At 44.0% G+C, this 22,225-nt stretch overlaps 1 protein-coding gene across 4 annotated transcripts in view; it reads left to right on the plus strand.

Moving 5' to 3' along the window:
• The window catches only part of LOC128343416 (solute carrier family 2, facilitated glucose transporter member 5-like), a 62,434-nt gene that overhangs the window by 24,029 nt on the left and 16,180 nt on the right, over positions 1–22,225 (plus strand). For 2 of the 4 annotated variants that reach the window (XM_053292420.1, XM_053292418.1), the window contains exons 4-8: positions 5,603–5,754; positions 8,419–8,543; positions 13,927–14,079; positions 14,166–14,291; positions 15,096–15,283. In XM_053292420.1, coding sequence (XP_053148395.1) covers positions 5,603–5,754; positions 8,419–8,543; positions 13,927–14,079; positions 14,166–14,291; positions 15,096–15,283 — 744 coding nt within the window. Of the gene's footprint in view, positions 1–5,602; positions 5,755–8,418; positions 8,544–13,923; positions 14,080–14,165; positions 14,292–15,095; positions 15,284–22,225 lie in introns of all 4 variants that reach the window. The other 2 variants (XM_053292419.1, XM_053292421.1) reach the window with 2 other exon arrangements.

Raw genomic sequence — 22,225 nt, forward strand, 5'->3', positions numbered from 1 at the left:
CTTCACATGTGACTTGACTCTGGGGGCCCCCTCGAGGTGTGGGGGCCCCCAGGCAGCCACCTCCCCTTGCCTAATGGTAGTTACACCCCTGATGAAGACAACAGAAAGGAACACAAACTCTGGCAAAAGAAATGCAAGGTGGCAATAAGGGAGGCAAAAAGAGTGTTTGAGGAACATTTAGCTAAAAGCATCAAGGGGGAGAACAAAAACTTCTTTAAATACATCAGAAGCAGGAAACTTGCCAGGGAGGCGGTTGGACCATTAGACAATGAGGGAGTGAAAGGGATTATTAGGGAGGATAAGGAGGTTGCAGAGAAGCTCAGTGAGTTCTTTGCGTACGTCTTCATGGCAGAGGATACTGAGCATACACTTGTTCCTGAAACTGGCTTTTTGAGGATGGAGGCTAAAGAACTGAGTTAGATAGAAGTGACAAGAGATGATGTTCTAAACTGTCTGGAAAAACTGAAAACTAGCAAATCTCCAGTGCTGGATGGCATCCATCCAAGAGTCTGCAAAGAACTCAACTGTGGGATTGCTGACCTCCTTGCTAAAATATATAACTTTTCCCTGCAATCAGACTCTGTACCGGAGGACTGGAAAGTAGCCAATGTAACACCGATTCTCAAAAAGGATCCAGGGACGATCCAGGACATTACATGTTGATTAGCTTAATGTCCATTGCATGCAAATTGATGGAAAGCATCCTCAAGGATAAAATTGTAAAGCACATAGAACAGACTCTACTGGGAGAGAACCAGCATGGCTTCCGCAAAGGTAAATCTTGCCTCACAAACCTTTTGGAGTTCTTTGAGAATGTCAACAAGTGTGTGGATAAAGGTGATCTAATTGACAGAGTATACTTGGACCTCCAAAATGTTTTTGACAAAGTTCCTCATCAAAGACTCCTGAGAAAACGTAGCAGTCATGGGATCAGGGGACAAGTACATGTGTGGATTGCTAACTGGTTGAAAGACAGGAAACAGAGGGTAGGTATAAATGGAGAGTTTTCACAATGGAGGGAAATAAAAAGTGGGGTCTCCCAGGGATCTGTTCCGGGACCGGTGCTTTTTAACATATTCATAAATGATCTAGAAGTAGGGGTAAGCAGCAAGGTGGCCAAATTTGCAGATTATACCAAACTCTTTTGGGTAGTGAAAGCCAAAATGGATTGTGAGGAGCTCCAAAAGGATCTCTTCAAAATGGGTGGGGTGGGGGAGGAGCATCATGGTGCCGGCAGGGAGCATTTCTTGTTGCTCCTGCGTCTCTCAGGTTTTCTGCAGTTAACCAACTCGAAGAAGCTGGAACAGAGGCTAGAAGCCCACCATGTATTGCTGGTTGCTCTGGAACTCAGACACTTTACCTAAGCTTTGGGATTGATTTATGTACTTGGCACTTAGTTGCCTTGGCTGTAATTCCTTTTCAGCAGTTTTATGTCTTTCCAAGATTTATTGCCAGCAAGATTAAGACTCATTAATAGTGAAGGTCTCTGGCTGCGCTTTTTAATTTTTTAAGGGTTCTCTTTCTTCCTTTTCTTGTTTATTTTTACATTTCCCCCCTCTTCAATCTTTTTTATGGTTGTTGGATTACCAATACCTGCTTTTATATTATAGATTTCACTTTCCAAGCTTGTTGCTCTTTCATTTAGCGGACTATTTTTTCAGGTGGACTAATTTGTTTGGACTTTATGCTGCGTAAACATATTGGCTAACTATAAATCTTTCCTTGTTGGATTTTAACTGTAGGAAGGTGTCTTCATTACTTGAGGTACTAATTAGATTACTGCTTATACTTGGGAATGTTTGGAAGAGTATTCTTAGAAGATTTACTTACTCTGGGCTGGGTAATTTACTGAACAAAAACAGCGTATGAATCCAGATCCCCACACATAATAGCACAGTTGGAGCAATAACTCTGTTACGTCAGTATCTTCACTTGCTTTTTTTCACCACAAGATGGAACCAGAGACTGTCCAATTTTGAACGAACCGAAAAAGATCCTGTTTGGCTGTGTGCAGTTATTACTGTATTAGCCATTATTTCCATTAGAGATACAGAGAGCATTTGAAAAGTCTTAACATACTGGAATCTTTTATTGTGTCTTTTATTGTCTTTTAATGACTCTGATCGCTTTGTTTATCAGCTTAATTTCTGACTTATATTAATATCTAAATGTATGCTAGTAATACTAAATACTACTTACTTTATACCTAGGAAATACTTAATTAGACTGTCTTATTTGGCCTACTGATTTCTGATGAAGCTTTAAGATAAATGGGAATATATTGAGTTTATTCTTATTTGTATATTGATATTGTTATATGCCTATTGTATAAGAGGTTGCAATTGGTTCATTCTCTGCCACTGAAGAGTGGCAATTCAAATTCTTTGGAATAGGGAAATCTATGTATCTAAAGGCATATAGGTAAATACATGGGACATAAATGGTTGGGTTTTTTTTAAATAAACACAGGATAGAACTTATTTACATTAGATAATTTTATTGGAAGATTGAATTTAGATATTCCCTGTATTTTAAATAGCATTAAAATTTAACCAGGAATAGGGAGTTCATCTGGAGATATTAATACCTAAACATATATATAATTCTTTCTATATTTCCCTGTGATTTAACAGCTGTGGATCTACCTGTATTTAGGGAATTTGTTTACTAGATATCCCTTTTGGATATCCTTTTTGTCCTATGTACAGATACTTTGGTGCAAAATCTATCAGAATAATGCATTAAAAAGGCAAACCAACAAAGACCAGAAAAGACTCTGATGAGGATCCTGACATTTCTGAGAGCCCATTAACTGCGGAAGGCTCCTCCTCTTTTTCTAAACCTCAAGAGACCTTTCTTAAGGAACTACAGAGTGTTTCATCCCGAATTCAAGGCCTAGATGCCAAATTTGATAGTTTCCAGATGGAGATCACATCAAGATTTGATCAGGAAACTCAGAAACTCACAGAATATGACCATCTCTCGACTCACATTGTTAAAATACAAGAGGAAATAACTGCTGAGAAAACATCTCGAGAAACAGATTTCAGGTGATTAGAAAATCGAATTTAAATCCTGGAATCCTGGCAGCGCTCATATAATATAAAAATTTGTGGGTTAACTGAGGAATTTGGGAAAGGGGACCTTTGGGCCGCTGTTGAAACTTTGCTTCAGGAATACCTAGATTCTGAAAGTCCCTTGGACATTCAAGAAGTTTACAGATTATTTATTATTATTATTATTTATTATTAAATAGATTGAATTCAAGATATTCTTGGGAGAGGGAAGTTCCCAGAGATAGTCCAGTTAAATTCTTAAGTAAAAATACCAAAGAAGCAATCCTTCAGGCGCAAAGAAGATCTTCTTTGGAATATCATAGTACCCGTCTACAAATCCTCCCGGATGTTCCTATTGATATTTTACGTAAATGGTGTGAACTGAAATTTCTTACAACTGTACTTCAAGAAAAGAAAATAAGTTACAGATGGCATATTCCTTTCTGTTTAGAAGTATTTTTGGATCGGGGAAAGCACAGATTTTCACACCTTTGGATGCCACACATCTCTTAGAATCTTTACACATTTCGGATATGACAGCTTCGAACCAACCAGCTGACGACCTACCGGAGGAACAGAAAAGTGATCAGGCCTCTGCCTATTAGTCTACCGATCAGTTGAAGATTTCAGAGGAGATGGTTTATTCTAAAAAAAAAAATTGTAATTAATATTAACGGATTAAATAGCCCATCAAAGAGGAAGAAGATTTTTTCAAAATTGAAGAAGGAAGGGAACCAACATAATTTGTCTTGAGGAAACGCATATTAAAGCAAGTAACGCCATCTTATTAACTTGTAAGGCACTGGGTCAGTGTTCCTGGATTGGCTAAAGTGGAGCAAAAATGAACAAATGGTTTCAGTGCTGATCTTCTGCTCTGTCCCTTCTTGGAGAGGGAGGAATGCCTAGAGGATGGTTTGTCAACTGTTGTCAATGCTAAAGAACTAGCAATTAAAATGACAACCCTACTACAACACAAACATAACAAACTATATAACATTTCAAATCAACTGGGATTTATCAACATGATTATCCATTGGAATCATCCAAAAACAATACTCTTAATTGGACAAAATCTATTTTTGCTTTTTTGCTTCCACCACCTAAACTCCTTGGCCGCCACCCCGATCCCCAAGTGTATATAATAGTACATTTTATGTATACATAGTATGTATTTGTATTTGTTTGTCACTAAGGCATGGATATATCTTTAAACATTATCCTTTTAGTCTGACTAAGGAATGAAGAACTCCCATCATTCCCAGCCACAATGGCCAATAATAGGGATGGTGGGAGTTGGAGCCCAACAGCAGCTGGAGTGCCTCAGGTTGGCCAACCTGGAGAACTAGAGAAGTCTGAGGTAACAGAAGGCCTTTGTCAGGGCTCAAATCAGAAGGTGACTTGGATACATTTGACCAGGGCCCAGGGAAGCCTGGACTGATCTTTTGCAAACTTGATTGCCTTCTACCATCATGGGGAAACTGATGCTAAAAGGCCATATAGAACAAACTTAAGATTGTTTATACAAATGTCCACTCATTATATGATATTTGTTCTGAGGTTGTGATCAGGCCTTGTAAGATCCGCAGGAGCAAGTTTTTCCTTGATTAAGGTAAAATTGCAGCCATTTTTGGAGCCAGCCCTGAAAAAAGGGTAATGTGACTGTGACAAACAGGTGAATTATGTGGACACCTTCAATGGGCAGCCAGGTGTGGCTGCAGCTCCCTCTCAAGTGCACACCCACTTGTAAGCCCAGTTTATTTGCCCAGGGCACTTTCCAGATTGCAAGCTATAACAGTGTCACAACACGCTGTAAGCAAGATGCCATGCACATTTCCAATGCCTTCTTTTGGATTTTGTTGCTGCGCTGTAGCCCTATAACATCGCATCTGCATTGCAGAAGAATAGCTGTATTTCCCCATTGTAGCTTACAACAGATTTCAACTGCAGTTTGAATTCGGCAGTTTACACCACTTTTTGCGTCGCACAGCGCACTATCTAGAAACCACCCAGTAATGTGTCCTATAGTGTAGTTGTTTACAGCGCTTTCTGTAGTACTACAGATCCAGCAGTCTGTGCAGCAGAGGCAGCAGAAGCAGGAAGGAGTAGTAGAAACAGTGACTCAGACAGAAACTGATAGGAAACAAAAAAAGTGGCGGGGGGGGGGAGAAAGATTGTGCTGTTGAGTTGGTGTTGACTCCTGGCGAACACAGAGCCATGTGGTTTTCTTGGTAGAATAAATGAGTGATTTGCCATTGCCATTCTCCCGCGCGCAGTATGAGATGATGCCTTTTTGCTGTTGTCACTGAAGTGAAACAAAAGGCTTAGTAAATATGTTTGTTTATTTATTTATTTGAAACATTTGATATACTGCCCACTCCGAAGACTCTAGGGAGTGTACAAAAACATGTAAAACAAGACAGCATATGTTAAATGTTGCTGCTTATTAAAGACCTCAATATAATTTGCAACTCTGGAACTAATTGTTAAAGATTAAACTGGAGACCAAAAGCTCTAACCCCAGTTATTATTGTGTTCTTTTCTTCTAGGTGGAGGAAGAATTGAACCAAGGAGACCTCCATGTGTCCAGCAGGCATACAGATCCTAAAATATTACTTCTGGAGCTCACTATTGCTATCTTCCCAACTGGAGGCATCCTGGGGTCTCTAATCTTTGCTTTCTTGGTAGATAGGTTTGGCAGGTATTGCTATTGTGACTGCTAAACTCCCTATCCCAGAAGGGTTCTTCACCTGGGGTGCATGCCCCCTCCAGGGTCCATGTGGTGGATTCAGGGGCATCCATGGAAAAAGGAAAGATAGCTCCCCAAAAACACAATTTATAAATTATTCCTTGTTTACACAGTCAGACAGGTGTAATTGACTGGTTTGTTTTATCCAGACATCGAGTCCTTCCCAAGGACCTGAGATGGCTGCATTTTATTGTCAATGTTGTTGCTGTTATAGATATCGTTGCAGAATATAGGCTGTCCCCATTAAAGCTGCTTTTTTTAATTGGCTGATGGTGATTTCTGTGGCCCCTATGATGATGTTGAGGTGCTCTTCAAGGTCTTTTGGAATTGCACCCAGGGCGCCAATTACCACTGGGATTTGGTCTTTTACTATTTTTTTGGTCTTTTACTATTGGTCTTTTACTACTACTACTACTACTACTACTACTACTACTACTAATAATAATAATAATAGAATTTATATTCTGCCTAGTATAAAAATCTCTAGGAATTAAAAACATAAAACAACACATTTAATATGGCAAGACCTTTATTTTTCTTGAGTTTTAACATTAGCTTCACTGTTGACAGAGTTGACAATAGACATCAGATTGGAATCAGATATCTTTTATCACTCTAATTTTTATTGCAGCCTTATGAAAATTTAGTGGGGGTCCATGAGTAATTTTTGGGGATGTGATGGGAGATGTCTGTAGATGCAAAGAAGAAGTTAGGAATCCTCAATCAACATTTTAAGGCCTAACTGGGCTCTGAGGGTGGGAGGGGGCATGTTGCTGCTTCCACCCATGTTTCACCAGTAGTACCTGAGCGAGGCCCACAAATGATGGCCATTGGTCCTTTCTCAGGGGACGAATGTTCATAGTGAATTCCATTTCATCTATCTACTGCCCATCCAAAATAGCAGAAGGCTCAGGACAGTTCACAATTCTTAAAAAAATTAAATACTAACATAAAATATGAAATAAAACTATTTAAAATATAAACACAAATCTTATATTTTATAAAGCCAGCTGGTACACCAGCTATAAACCTGCGTGCAGGAATCGGACTTAACCACAGTCACTCATGCTTTGGTGATGTCCAGACTGGACTACTGCAATGAGGTAAATTTTTCTCCATCTCTCAGAACACTAGAACCAGTGGACATCCCATGAAACTGAAGGCCGGGAAATTTAGTATTGGCAAAAGGAAGTACATTTTCACACAGTGCATACAGGAGAACCCATGATAATCACAGATAACAGAACCGCAAATACTGAATCATTAAGCCAATGGGACTCAGGGGGAAAGGCTCTTGGAGACTCCAGAAACTGTGGGAAATGGCAAAAAGGGCCCTGAAAATGGGGAAAGGTGCCCTACCATGCTCTGCAAGTCTCCAGTAATGTCCCCCGAAAGTCCCAAATCTGTTTCCCCCGCATGAAAAATATGTTTTTAAAAAAACACAAGCTAATGACAAAATGCATCCTTCTCCTTTTTGGTCATTTCCACCCACCCCAGACCTGTGGATACATGGAATTAACCCCCTTTTGGCCACCATGACCCCACATATGCTGAGCCCCAAATCTGGTGTAAATTACCCAACTAGGAATAATAAAAAATGTGGATACTGGATGCACAAATGGCAAGCTTCTCCTGTAATTTTTATATGGAATTCTCTGCCATGGGACGTGGTGATGGCTACCAATCTGAATGGCTTTAAAAGGGGCTTAGAGAAATCCTTGGAGGACAGGCCTATCAATGGCTACTAGTCTGGCAGCTATAGGCCACCTCCAACCTCAGAGGCAACATGCCTCTGAATACCAGTTGCAGGGGAGCAACAGCGAGAGAGAGAGAGAAATTGAGAGAGAGAGAGAGAGAGAGAGAGAGAGAGCATGCACTCACCTCTTGCCTATGAGCTTCTCAGAAGACTGTTCTTATGTACAGTAACATTTCGTAAAATACGTGTGTGATGCCTTCCCCCTCCACTGGTCAGCAGCATTCAATCATTTAGAGCAACTTGGGGGAAACTGTAAACGTGATTATGTCACATCACCAGCATGTTTTCGAAGAACTTACAAGAAGAAAGAGGAAATGCAGAGGGTGGGCAGTGAAGGAACATGCCCTCCAACCACTAGGTAATACCACCCCCACTTTGGCTTCCATTGATTCTTTACCTAGGCATCATCTAACATTAATCTCTAGCTCCATTAATATACTGTAAGAGATTATTGGGAAAAGGCCATAACTCAGTAGCAGAGCACATATTTTGCCTGCAGAAGGTCTCAGGCTCAGTCCCACACAATTCCTGTAACAAAAGAAACAGCTGAAAAGCAGGACTGAAAGGTCAAGTTTCTAGCCCTTATGCATATGTGTGGGCAAAGTCCACTGAAATCTAAAGCAGCCAAAGGAGGCGGTTAAGAAAGGGTTTATGGTGGTTGGGGCTTGGAGATTCAGTGCGTTGCAAAGCTTCTTGTCCGTTCCTCTGATATCCCTTCCCAAACACCAGATTATGCATAAAAGATCAGGACCCTATAGCAGTTCTATTCTGCTGCTCCCTTTCTGGTCTTTCTCTGCTCCTTTGATGCTACCATACATTTATTGTCACCCCCCCCCCACTCCTTTCATTGTGTTTTTTAGGAAACGCACCATGCTGCTAAATGATATATTTTCTATACTCTGCGCTATCTTGTTATGTTGGTTCAAAATGATAAACTCTTTCTCGTTATCCTTTGCTACACGCTTTGCTGCTGGAATATGCACTGGTGAGTCTGAATCCTGGATTCATTTACTTAAAAAAAGAAGAAGAAGAAGCATGGTTTGAGGGCTAAAATCTGCCTAGACTTTATTTCTTGTTTACACAGTCAGACAGGTGTTATTGACTGGTTTGTTTTATCTAGACATCGAATCCTTCCCAAGGACCTGGGATGCCAGAATTTTATTGTCAATGGTTATAGATATCTCACTGAATATAGGCTGTTCCTAGACTTTATTATTATTTCTTGTTTACACAGTCAGACAGGTGTTATTGACTGGTTTGTTTTATCCAGACATCGAATCCTTCCCAAGGACCTGAGATGGCTGAATTTTATTGTCAATTGTTATAGATATCGTCGCAGAATATAGGCTGTTCCCACAGATTTCTGTGGCCCCTATGGTGTTGCGGGGCTCTTCAAGGTCTTTTGGAACTGCACCCAGGGCACCAATTACCACTGGGATTATTTTGGTCTTTTTCTGCCACAGCCTTAAGAATAATAATAATAATAACAATAATAATAATGGAATTTATATACTGCCTAGTATAAAAATCTCTAGGAATTAAAAACATAAAACATAACACATTTAATATGGTAAGACCTTTATTTTTCTTGAGATTTAACATTAGCTTCACTGCCGCCCCTTCCCTTCCCAATACTGCAAGGGGTCGGCAGGAGAACTCCCCTGCCGTCCCCGCCCACTTCGCCGGCTGGGCTGCAAATGGCTTCTAGGAAGCCTTTTGCGCACGCAGCCGGCGAAGCAGACGGGGACGGCAGGGGAGTTCTCCTGCTGACCCCTTGCAGTATTGGGAAGGGAAGGGGCGGCAGGGGTCTTGGGGTCTCAGGGGGTGGCCGCCAGCCGAGCGGGGGCATTGGAGAGGGCGGCAGGGACTGGGAGATACCTTGCCGCCCCGATTCAGAATTCAGAGAACTTTTCAATCAAAAGCCAGGAGGTAGCCGCGCCGAGAGGGGGAATGAAGCAGGCGGCAGGGAAGTATGCCGCCCGCTTGCTCAAAGAAATACGGTGCCGTTCAATGGAGGGGTAAGTAAAGCCCCCGCCATACTTATTTGGAACCCCCCACCCTACCCTTCCGAACCAAAACCACCCCATGTCCGGACCAGTCTGGAGGCCTTTAGAATGGCCTCCGAACTGGTCCGTGCACATGACTAGAGAGAAGTGACTGGCCCAGAGTCACCCAGCTAGTATCATGGCTGAATGGGGATTTGAACTTGGGTCTCCCCGGTCCTCTAGCCACTACACCACGCTGGTGTAGTGTGACTAGAAATGTGTGTGACTAGAAAATCAGCTAACACTGCAAAGGGAAGAAATACAAGAAAAAGGAGTTCCTGTGTGTAGAAAATAGATTAAATATCAACTGCATAACATATTAGCACAAGCCATCCCACACCTGTACAACATAAAGCCAGTTCTGGCCCATGGGGGCTTTTTTGTGAGCCCACAGGTATTCTACCAAAGTAAAACAAAGGGCTCTGTGGGCGCCAGGAGTCGAAATTAACTTGACGACACACTTTACCTTTTTACAGGTAGGAATATCCTACAGCAGGAGTCACAAAGGGTATACTTGTAAAGGGGAATCTGGCTAGTGTTGGAGATCCAGCTCCAGATGGCATAAACCTTTTGCACCACTAACCCTAATGACCACTAGATAGACAGTTAGGGTCTTTTTATCTTTCCTATTTATCTCTGCCTCTATGACCCCTCTATGGATAGAATGTGCTCAGAAACTTCCTGAGAATGACTTCCTTCTTCTTTTCCTCACAATGCTTCTAGCTCTCTCTCTGAGCACTATGCTTCTATAGGTCTCTCTCTGACCAACATGTAGCCAGTTGTTAGATATAGGTCTTTTCTATCATCATGGACTTCTGAATAAAGTAGATTAATTTAACCTTACATGAATCTCCACACTTATCATTTACAAGCTGCTGCCCCTGAGACTCCGTTAATTTCTGCTGTAAGGGGAGTGAGTTAGCTCCTGAAATACTCTGCTATATAAGTAATTACCCACAAGAGCTAGGATTCCTCTTTAGAAGTACAGGGGATTCTCTAGCCCAGGGATTCTCAATGTTGGGTCCCCAGATGTTATTGGACTTCAACTCCTATAATCCCCAACCAAAGGCCACTGCAGCTGGAGATTATGGGAGTTGAAGTCCAATAACATCTGGGGACCCAACGTTGAGAACCTCTGCTCTAGCCTAAAAGGGGCAGGGGGCACCAAAAGGGGAGCGGCTACCTTCAAAAGCAGGTGCCGGGGATGGCGAAGGCAGCAGCTGACCCATTGGAAATAAAGGTGGAGGCACTTCCAACCCCCGCCCCCCCCCCACCGCCTGCCCACCACCAGCAGCCGGTGCAGACTGTCAATTGGGGAGGCAAGCAGGGGAGGGGTTGGAGGAGCCCTCGCTGCCTCCGATGTGTCCTTTGTTGCCGCAGCCTCTTCTGCCACCTCCACGGCCACCTCTGCCATCCCTGGCACCCCCCTTTTCAAGGTAAAAGATTCCCATTTCAGGCTAAGAAATCCTGTGTACTTGTACAGGGAAATCCTAGTCTTGATGGCCGAACCAGACTGGACTTGGTTCAACTGAGCTGGTTCGTACAGCCCTAGTCCTCTTGCTGGTGACCCTGGGAGAGCTTAGGGGAGGCGGACATTTGGTCTCAAGGAGCCAATGCATTTCGCTGCTTGAGACCAGATGTTTCCCCATCCATGGGCCTTCTGACACTATTCCTCATTCCCCTGACTCCAACACTCTAACCCATCACTTTTGTTAATATTTTAAATATTTATTAATGTAATAATTATTGTGCTAATAATTAATTAATAATAAGAATTAACCTCAGCCCTTGCACACCAAGTCATGGTTGGTTCTGGCCCACCGGGGCATCTGAGTTAGCCACCACAGAGCTATACCAAGGGCTCATAGTGGGTATGCTAATTATGCTACCTTATCTCTGGCCACTTAGTTTGAATCAAAATAACTTTTGCCACTTCTGGAAAATGTACAGGTGTTCGCTTTGGTTTGTCTAGACTCCAGAGGAGGCCACTGAGAATGCCTCACTGTGTGCCCATGTAGTACCTGATACGTTGCAAAGTCACTGCCACTGAACACAAAGAAGGCATTCTCACAACCAGCCCAACCTGGGTAGAGCAGGCTAAGCACAGGTAGGGCTGGTCTTAAGAGACTCCCGGATTGCTCCTGATCCTGCTGCTGCTCCTCCCCCCTATCTTAAACCAGGCTGAAAGTGAGGTAGGGGCACAAGTGTGCACCTCCTACCACCTCACTTGCTGGCCATGCACATCACTGTGCTGCCGGCCACCATCTTCATCATAGAGCATCAGGAAAGGAGTGGCCAGGCAGCATGGAGCTTCTCCAAGGCACAGTGCTGCTCGTGCACTGCCTAGTGTGAGGCCTGGCTTCTTTCTCTTTCCATCACCGCTTGTCTCACCACCACTCCGCTCTTGTGGGCAAGCGGGTAGTGGAGCCCTAATTGGGCTCTGGTCATCTGGAGGAAGGCAGGAAGGCCCCTGCCTTCCTCAAAAGCCCACCGCCTTGTGGTCATGTGAACCACCTTTAAATCTTACAATCTCATCCAGCAGACTCTCATAAACAGTGAACAAGGGTGGCGGGGGGGGGGACATGACAGCACCCCATAGACCTCTATCGAAAACATTCTGGGGTCATATACAATTGCTCCCTAAGGTTCGCCGGGGCTTCTTTATTGTTTATTCCGCAAACATGTTCCTGTACAAGCTGTAGGAATAAGTGTCCTCCCTTCACATGAGAGAGGAACTCTCAGTGCTGCTCGGTGCTCAGGCTTGAATGCCAGCAGGGTGCTGTTGAGGCCAGGTTCCTAGGATGCCCAGTACTGAGGCTGGTAAAGAGGGAGGTTATGCAGTGGCGCTAGGTCCAGGGGACTGGAGCAAGAGTGGTTGTACAAGCAGCCTTCTTGGGATTCTGGAAGGCCTTTTAAAAGGGTTCCAGCTGATAGCTAGGCTCTGCCTCATCAACTGCTGCAGCAGCTGGAAATGATCTTAAGCTTCCTCCCGAGTAGACCTCTTGTCCCCAGGAGGCCACTTTCTAGTAAGCGCTGTCATGCTGCCAAGTGAGCACCTTTCTGCTACACTTGCAGGTTGGCCCAGGTTCAACAGTGGCAGTTCTCCTAGGGGTTGAGTCGTATATCTCTCTTGGACTCACTGCATTCTGCCTGGAAGAGGTGCAGGAGCAGAGTGAGGCTGGCGGCGGCCCATGTGTGGTCGCTGCCGTGGCCCTGCCCACTATGTCTGACATCAGACGAGGGACCCAGCTAGCCAGGCCTCCACATCTGATGACAGTCGCGGGGGGGGGGGGGCATGGTTTCCTTTCCAAATGTGTCATCTGGCTCCGTTTGGAAAGGAGATCGGCTCACGCTGCGTTGGAGAGCGTGGGCTGGTGTGACTCTCCCTGCCTTAAAGGCAGGGACAACTGTTCTGGCCACATTGCTAATACAGCGTGGGCCGATCTCTCTCCTAAACGGGGCCTCACAGCCCCGTTTGGGAGGGAAATCGATTGGCCCCGATGCGTCGGCAGCGAGACAAGGAGCAGCTTTCCCTGCCTTTAAGGCAGGGAGAGTCACACTGGCCCACACTGCCAATGTAGCGTTGGCCAATTTTGGCTCCAAATGGGGTCACATGGCCCTGTTTGGGACCGAAAGAATGCTCCCGTGACTGATGTCAGGTGCTGGGGGCGTGCCTGGGGCTGTGCTCGCGGCCCCTGATTGGTGGCAGCCCGGGTTCTTTGAACCCGTTCGACCAATGGTGGCTCCGCCCCTGAGGAGGTGGGACACCCTAGGAAGTGGATGGCTGAGGATCCTCACTCTCACTGCTCAGAGGGGTCTTGACAGGTGCTCTATCAGGGTCTGGGTCTCCACAGGGGATGCACTTGGGTCTTCCCTTGGGCCAGGGTTCTTCCTGGGCAAAGTCATAGTTCTCCCTGGCCAAGGGCTCATCAGGGGCCATATTAGGGTCCTCTTTCTCTGAGGAATCTCCTTGGGTCATGCCAGGATCCTCCTCCTCTGAAGATCCCTCAGGAGCTGAGCAGGGGCAGATCCTGATAATAAACTCTGTTCACATGTTATGTTCAGCACTTGTACAGTCTGTGTACACTGTACACAAGTATAGATCTGTATGTAGGTACAGTTATTCACATACTTGCTGAACATAGGTACAGCTGTACACTTCCTGCATATCAGCAAGCTTGTACCAGTTCACTTTTAAAATGTATGGAGAATAGTCATTTACATAAACATACATATAAACATACAGACATCTGAACACAGGTAGAACTTAATGTCTGAATACGGCTATGCTGTGCATTAATTCTTGACTTACCATCTAACTAGGTATTTTTTCAACTTCTGTTCCAATGTACCTTGGAGAGATTGCCCCTGTAAACCTGAGAGGAACCATTATCGAAGTGTGTCTGTTCTTTATGTCTCTGGGTATTGCTGTGGCTCAGGCTGTTAGTCTTCCTGAATTCCTGGGGAATGAACAAGGTAAAATAGAACGGTGCATCCCTGGATCCTGGAGCAAATCAGATGAGTGTCATTGTCACAGTTCATAAATATGTCTTCTTGCTCAGGTTCGCCAGTCCTTTTTGGCCTAACTGGGATCGGGGCGTTGTTTCAGCTCGTCCTACTGCTCTTCCTCCCGGAAAGCCCTAGGTATCTACTGATTCAAAAGAAGCAGGAAAGGGAAGCAAAGGAAGGTAAAATGGCCCTGCAAAGCACAGAAATGCAAAGAACTGTGATAACCCCTCAGGCTGGAGATACAATAACCCTCCTCCCATATGGACTGTAACCCTGTATTTGGTTCTTCTCAGATGATCACATGGTTCTGATGCTTCTAACAAACTCACTCTGGGCCAAACACTCAACTCAAGCCTAACCGACCTCCCAGGGTTGCACAAATGTATATCAATGTACATTTATTTAAGATGTGGATTTCTCCAAACCAGGACAAAAGTGTATATATAACAAACAGACAATGATATTTATTCAAATACTGATTTGAATAAATCATCTCAAATAATGAGAGTCGCATCTTCTGAGACTTCTTTAAAAGATTTAAAAATGGACAAGTGTCTAGAAGATGGCGGCATGAAATAGCAAATGGAGGAAATAAGCAATGTGAACAAGCTGATAAGCATGAAGAGGTGCCATAGGAAGCTAGAGCTGTGTCATGTGGAAAGAGACTTGATGAATGCAAATGCTTACTTTTCAAACAGAGTATTTCTCCATCTGGAAATACCTGAGGATTGCCTCCAGAGTATATATTGCTAAACATTTTGCAAGACTGGAAAAGGATTTCATTGCACATCAAGTCCCACAATATTTCTTTTTCTGTGAAAGTCTCAGCACACAAGTCTGTTCTCCCCACCTCTTCCAGGATGCTGCAGTTCTCCCTAGCTTAGGGCCTCCTGAATCCTGGGTTTTCTGGGGTACCCGAATGTCTCCTGGCCCAGTGTGTTCCCCCAACACTTCAAATCCTCCTCTCTTCTCCCCCTATCCAGTCTTGAAGAAGCTCAGAGGTTCACACTATACAGAGGATGAGATTGAAGAGCTCCATCAGGAGGACCAGTATGAGCAGGAAGAAAAGGGGATGAGAGTTCATAGGATGCTATGCTCTCCTAAGCAGTGCTGGCCACTCCTCTGCTCCATCATCCTGACGGTGGGCCAGCAGTTCTCTGGCATCAAAGCGGTAAGGCTGGCATGGATGCTTCTGTTTAAATGACTTATCATGCCCCAGTATTTCGATTAGCTATAAGCTATAACAGGAAACTGCAGCCCTCATTACAGGAATCTGTAATCTTACCATAGCCTGTTTCAATTTTTACAATTCCTTTTATGGGTATTGTGGCCAGAGGTGTCCCTAGGTAATTTTGGAGCCTTTTAGGACATGAGCGCGCGCACACACACACACACCTGCAGCAGCAAGAGAAACTGCAATGCAGTATTTTTTATACCAGAATATGCTCAAGTAAAGCTGGAAACTTTGTGGGTTGTATTTTAAGAAGACATTCTGAATGTATTTTAAGAAGAATTTCAGTTTGTGACTCCTGAGGAAGTGGACAAACTGCTTTGGACTGTGTGCCCTGCAACCTGTTCTCTTGACCCTTGCCCAACTTGGTTTATCTCATCTGATAATCATATTATCAGAGAAGGTCTGGTAACATAATAAATGCTTCTCTGAGGGAGGGCAGGATGCCTCCTTGTCTTAAAGAGGCTATTATTAGACCACTCTCGAAGAAACCTGCACAGGATCCCTCAGAGCTAGCTAATTACAGACCTGTTTCTAACCTTCCATAGTTGGGCAAGGTGATTGAGCGGGTGGTGGCTTCTCAGCTCCAGGCAGTTCTGGATTATACAGATTATCTAGACCCATTTTAAACTGGCTTTTGTGTGGGCTATGAGGTCGAGACTGCCTTGGTCGGCCTGATGGATTATCTCCAATTGGCTATCGACAGAAGGAGTATGACTCTTGGATCTCTCTGTGGCTTTCAATACCATCGACCATGATATCCTTCTGGACTGCCTGAGAGAGGTGGAATTGGGTGGCACTGTTTTACAGTGGTTCCGCTCCTACCTCTTTGGTAGATTACAGATGGTGTCACTTGGAGACTGTTGCTCTGCAAAGTGAGAACTGAAGTAAGAAGTTCTGCAAGGCTCCAGAATACATCAGAAGCCAGAAACCTGCCAGGGTTGCAGTTGGACCATTAGACAATGAGGGCGTGAAAGAGATTATTATGGACGATATGGAAGTTGCAGAGAAGCTAAATGAGTTCTTTGCGTACGGCTTCATGGCAGAGGATACTGAGCATATACCTGTTCCTGAAGCAGGCTTTTTAGGGATGGAGGCTAAAGAACTGAGTCAGATAGAAGTGACAAGAAACAATGTTCTAAACTTTCTGGAAAAATTGAAAACCAACTAATCACCACGGCCGGATGGCATCCATCCAAGAGTCCTCAAAAAACTCAAATGTGAAATTGTCGACCTCCTTGCTAAAATATATAACTTATCCCTACAATCAGGCTCTGTACCGGAGGAATGGAAAGTAGCAAATGTAACACTGATTTTAAAGAAGAGATCCGGGGCAATCCAGGAAATTACAGGCCAGTTAGCTTAACATCCGTTCCATGCAAATTGATGGAAAGCATCCGCATGGATAAAATTGTAAAGCACATAGAAGAACAGGCCTTGCTGGGAATGAACCGGCATGGCTTCTGCAAAAGTAAATCTTGCCTCACGAACCTTTTGGAGTTATTTGAGAGTTTCAACAAGTGTGTGGATCAAGGTGATCCAGTTGACATAGTATACCTGGACTTCCAAAAAACTTTTGACAAAGTTCCTCATCAAAGACTCCTGAGGAAACTTAGTGGTCATGGGATAAGGGGACAAGTACATGTGTGGATTGCTAACTGGTTGAATGACAGGAAACAGAGGGTAGGTATAAATGGAGAGTTTTCACAATGGAGGGAAGAAAGAAGTGGGGTCTCCCAGGGATCTGTACTGGGATCAGTGCCTTTTAATTTATTCATAAATGATCTAGAAGCAGGAGTAAGCAGTGGTGGCCAAATTTGCAGATGATACCAAACTCTTTTGGGTAGTGAAATACAAAATGGATTGTGAGGAGCTCCAAAAGGATCTCTCCAAACTGAGGGAGTGGGCGACAAAATGGCAAATGCGGTTCAATGTTGGCAAGAGTAAGGTGATGCACATTGGGACAAAAACCTCCAACTTCAAGTATTCACTGATGGGATCTGAGCTGTCAGTGACTGACCAGGAGAGGGATCTTGGGGTTGTGGTGGACAGCTCATTGAAAGTGTCAACTCAATGTGCGGCAGCTGTGAAAAAGGCCAATTCTATGCTAGGGATAATTAGGAATGGGATTGAAAATAAAACGGCTAGTATTATAATGCCTTTATACAAAACTATGGTGCGACCACACTTCGACTACCGCGTAAAATTCTGGTCACCACATCTAAAAAAGGACACTGTTGAACTGGAAAAGGTGCAGAAGAGGGCAACCGAGATGATCAGGGGCCTAGAGCACCTTTCTTATGAGGCAAGAATACAACACCTGGGACTTTTTAGTTTAGAAAAAAGATGACTGCGGGGAGACATGATAGAGGTCTATAAAATCATGCGAGGTGTGGAGAAAGTGGATAGAGAGAAATTATTCTCCCTCTCCCATAACACTAGAACCAGTGGTCATCCCATAAAATTGTTTGCCAGGAAATCTAGGACCAGAAAATGCAAGTACTTTTTCACACAACGGATAATCCACTTGTGGAATTCTCTGCCAAAAGATGTGGTGAAGGCCAAGAACCTGGAACCTGGGTCTGCCCTGTTTGCATATGAATGGGAGACTTGATGTGTGAGCACTGCAAGATATTCCCCACAGGGGATGAAGCCGTTCTGGGAAGAGCAGAATGTTTCAAGTTCCTTCCCTGGCTTCTCCAAGATAGAGATTCTGATAGAGATAGAGAGCTGAGAGAGATTCCTGCCTGCAACCTTAGAGAAGCCACTGACAATCTGTGAAGACAATACTGAGCTAGATAGACCAATGGTCTGACTCAGTATATGGCAGTTTCCTATGTTCCAATGTCCATACTGTCTCCAATGCTCTTTAACATCTACAGTACATGAAACCTCTGGGAGACATCATCAGAAGGTTTGGTACTAGGTGTTATCAATATGCTGATGACACCCAGATTTACTTCTCCATGTCGACCTCATCAGGAAATGGTATATCTTCCCTAAATGCCTGCTTGGAGGTGGTAATGTGCTGGATGTGGTATAACAAACTGAAGTTGAATCCAAATAAGACGGAAGTACTGACTGAGGGGGGTCGGGACCCGAGAGATGGTTTATATCTGCCTATTCTGGATGGGGTTACACTCTCCCTGAAAGATCAGGTATGTCGCTTGGGAGTGCTCCTGGACTCAATGCTCTCCTTGGTTTCTCACGTTGAGGTGGTGGCCAGGAGCGCTTATTATCAGCTTCAGCTGATACGTCAGCTGCGTCCATTTTTAGAGGTGAATGACCTTAAAACAGTGATACATATGCTGGTAACCTCCAGACTTGACTACTGTAATGTGCTCTACATGGGGATGCCTTTGTATGTAGTCCAGAAAATACAATTGGTACAGAATGTGGCAGCCATATTGGTCTCTGGGACAACACGAAGGAACCATATAATACCAGTTTTGAAAGAACTGCACTGGCTGCTGATATGTTTCTGGGTTATTACCGAGAAATATGTTTCTGGGTTATTACCGATAACCATAGTGCTGGTTATTACCGATAAAGCCCTTAATGGCTTGGGACCAGGTTATTTAAGAGAGCACCTCCTTTGTCATGAACCCTCCCGCCTTTTACGATCTTCTGGAGTGGTCTGGTTACAGTTGCCGCAATGTCGTCCGGTGGCGACTTGAGACCAGGCTTTCTCTGTGGCTGCCCCAGAGCTTTGGAATATGCTTCCTGCTGAAATATGAGCATCTCCTTCTCTGTTTGTTTTCAGGAAGACCCTCAAGACTTCTCTGTTCTCTCAAGCTTTTAATTAGAATTTTAATCATTTTAATAATTTGTTTTATATTGTTTTTATTTTGTTTTATGTATTTTAACCTGTGATTTTAATGTCAGCATCTGTAGACCACCTAGAGATTTGCATATCAGGCAGTATTAAAAATGAATGATAGATAAATAAATAAATAAATAAATAAATAATTCCCATTGATTTGCACATAACACATTTTGCATGGATAGTCCTGCCACTTTAAAAATACAAAAATAAAACAAACAAATAAAACAACCCAAGCTATTTGGGTAAAACTGCCCCTTAGACACAGACAGCAAAGCAAAAGTGTTTTCTAACTCCATGGAAAATGGAAGGAATATAAAATCAATCATGGGTCTTGAAGGATGGGAAGAGAACAAATCTGAGACTCTAAGAAGGGGGTGGGGCAACAACAAAAAAGGGGGGGAGGAGCCTCTGCTCTAACCCAGTCTTGAAACAGGGGGAGAGCTAGGCTTAGGGACAACATCAATCATGAAAGAGCAAGGTATGCCACCAAAGCCTAGATACAGGAAAAAGTCCCAGAAATAAGTAAGTCCCAATCATTAAAAAAACTCCTCACTCCCAGGAGCATCCTCCCGAACCCTACAAGTATGTGTTTACTCCTGAGTGGAGAAGCAAGCATATATCTTCTCCCCAAAATGCCTCTATCTTCCCCCATCTCTGAATAAAGTTTGAGAGAAATAAAAGTAATACAATTTCCTATAGACCACCTGGCCAAGGAGAAGAACATAAGAACAGCCCTGGTTGATCAGGCCCAAGGCCTATCTAGTCCAGCTGCTGGACTCCAGCATCCTGTTTCACATAGTGGCCCACTAGATGCCTCTGAGAAGTCCACAGGCAAGAGGTGAGGGCATGACCTCTCTCTTGCTGTTGCTTCCCTGAATCTGGTAATTAGAAGCAACTTGCCTCTGAAGCTGGAGGTGGCCTATAGTCACCAGACTAGTAGCCATTGATAGACCTGTCCTCCATGAATTTGTCTAAGCCAGGCCTCCTCAACTTCGGCCCTCCTGCAGATGTTGGCCTACAATTCCCATAATCCCTGGCTATTGGCTGATGTGGCTGAGAATTATGGGAGTTATAGTCCAAAAACAGCTGGGGGGCCTAAGTTGAGCAGGCCTGGTCTAAGCCCTCTTAAAGCCATCCAAACTAGTGGCCATCATCACATCCTATGGCAGAGAACTCCATCAATTAATTATGTGTTTTGTAAAAAAGTACTTCCTTTTGTTGGTCCTAAATTTCCTGGCCTTCAGGAAATCCTGGCCTTTATCAAGACAGATAAAGAGATGGTCCAAGAATACTTGGCTACCTTAAATGAGTTCATCTCCAGATTGAGATGAATTACATTCCTGAGCACTAAAGGAACTTTCAGATGTGATCTCAGTAGAGGTGTGCAAAAGGGGGAGGCGGCAGTCCAAGTTCGGACATAACCGGTTTGGCCCAGTTTGACTGGTTTGGGATACTTGTAAATGGGAATCCTTCCTAGATTACCCTTTACAAGCATCCCGAACCATTCTAACCAGCTGAACCAGGTTGACCCAGTTCAAGTGCACAAACTGTACCACCAGCCGATTCTAAAGAACCAGTTCATGAACCAGTGGTCGAATCACCCTGAATGTTTCTATGCATACCCCTAGATCTCAGAGTCACTGTCTGTAATATCTGAGAACTCCTGGGCGTTTTCCAGATTACAAGTTGCAACAGTTTTGCAATCTGTCCGCTAAGTGCCCTTCCGTATTTATTTATTTATTTATTTATTTAACACGTTTCTAGACTGCCCAAAAGTTATGTCTCTGGGCGGTTCACAAATAAAAACACAATCAAAACAAAATTTAAACATTAAAAACAATGTAAAGCTTAAAACAAGTTAAAAGTATTAAAATTGTAAATCTAATTAAAAGCTTGGGTGAACAAATGTGTCTTAATTGACTTTTGAAAAGTTGTCAGAGATGAGGAACCTCTTATTTCAACAGGGAGTGCCTTCCAAAGCCCCAGGGCAGCAATGGAGAAGGCCCATCCCTGAGCAGCCCCCAGACGAGCCGGTGGCAACTATAGATGAACCTCTCCAGATGATCTTAATGGGTGGTGGGAATAATAGAGAAGAATATGTTATCTTAAATATCCAGGGCCTAAGCAGCTTAGGGCTTTATAGGTTATAACCAGCACCTTGTATTTTGCCTGGAAACTTATCGGCAGTGTAACTCTTTCAAAATAGGGGTAATATGGTCTCTCCGAGATGACCCAGAGACCAACCTGGCTGCCGCATTCTGTACCAACTGCAGTTTCCGGACTACATACAAAGGAAGCCCCACATAGAGCGCAATGCAGTAGTCAAGCCTGGAGGTTACCAGCATATGTACCACGGTTTTGAGGTCATTTATCTGAATAAATGGATGCAGCTGGAGTACAGCTGAAGCTGACAGAAGGCACTTCTGTCTGCTGCCACAATCTGGGGAACCAGAGAGAGGTTGGGATCCAGAAGCACGCCCAGACTGCGTACCTGTTCCTTCTGAGGAAGTGTGACCCCATCCAGAATAGGCAGATCAAACTCATCTCCCAAGTTCCAACTCCAATAAGTACCTCTGTCTTATCTGGATTAAGCCTCAGTTTGTTATGCCTCATCCAGCCCATTAATGTCTCCAGGCAGGCATTTAGGGTGGTTATGTCATCTCCCAACGACGTTGACATGGAGAAATAGATGCTGACATGGAGAAATAGAACACTGAAGTCATCAGCGTACTGATAACACCCTGCACCAAATCTCCTGATGATCTCTCTCAGCGGTTTCATGTAGATGTTAAACAACATCGGAGACAATATGGAGCCCTGAGGGACACCAGACAAAAGTTCAGATTGTGAAGATCAACAGTCTCCAAGGGACACCATCTGGAACCTGCCCAAGAGGTAGGAGTGGAACCTCCGCAAAGCAGTGCCTCTCACCCCAACCCCCTCAGATGCTCCAGAAGGATACTGTCATCGATAGTATTGAAAGCCACTGAGAGATCCAAAAGGACCAACAGGGTCACACTTCCTCTGTCGATTCCTAATTGGAGATAATTTGTCAG

This window comes from Hemicordylus capensis, chromosome 2 (assembly GCF_027244095.1).
Source record: "Hemicordylus capensis ecotype Gifberg chromosome 2, rHemCap1.1.pri, whole genome shotgun sequence".
NCBI classification, from domain to species: domain Eukaryota; kingdom Metazoa; phylum Chordata; class Lepidosauria; order Squamata; family Cordylidae; genus Hemicordylus; species Hemicordylus capensis.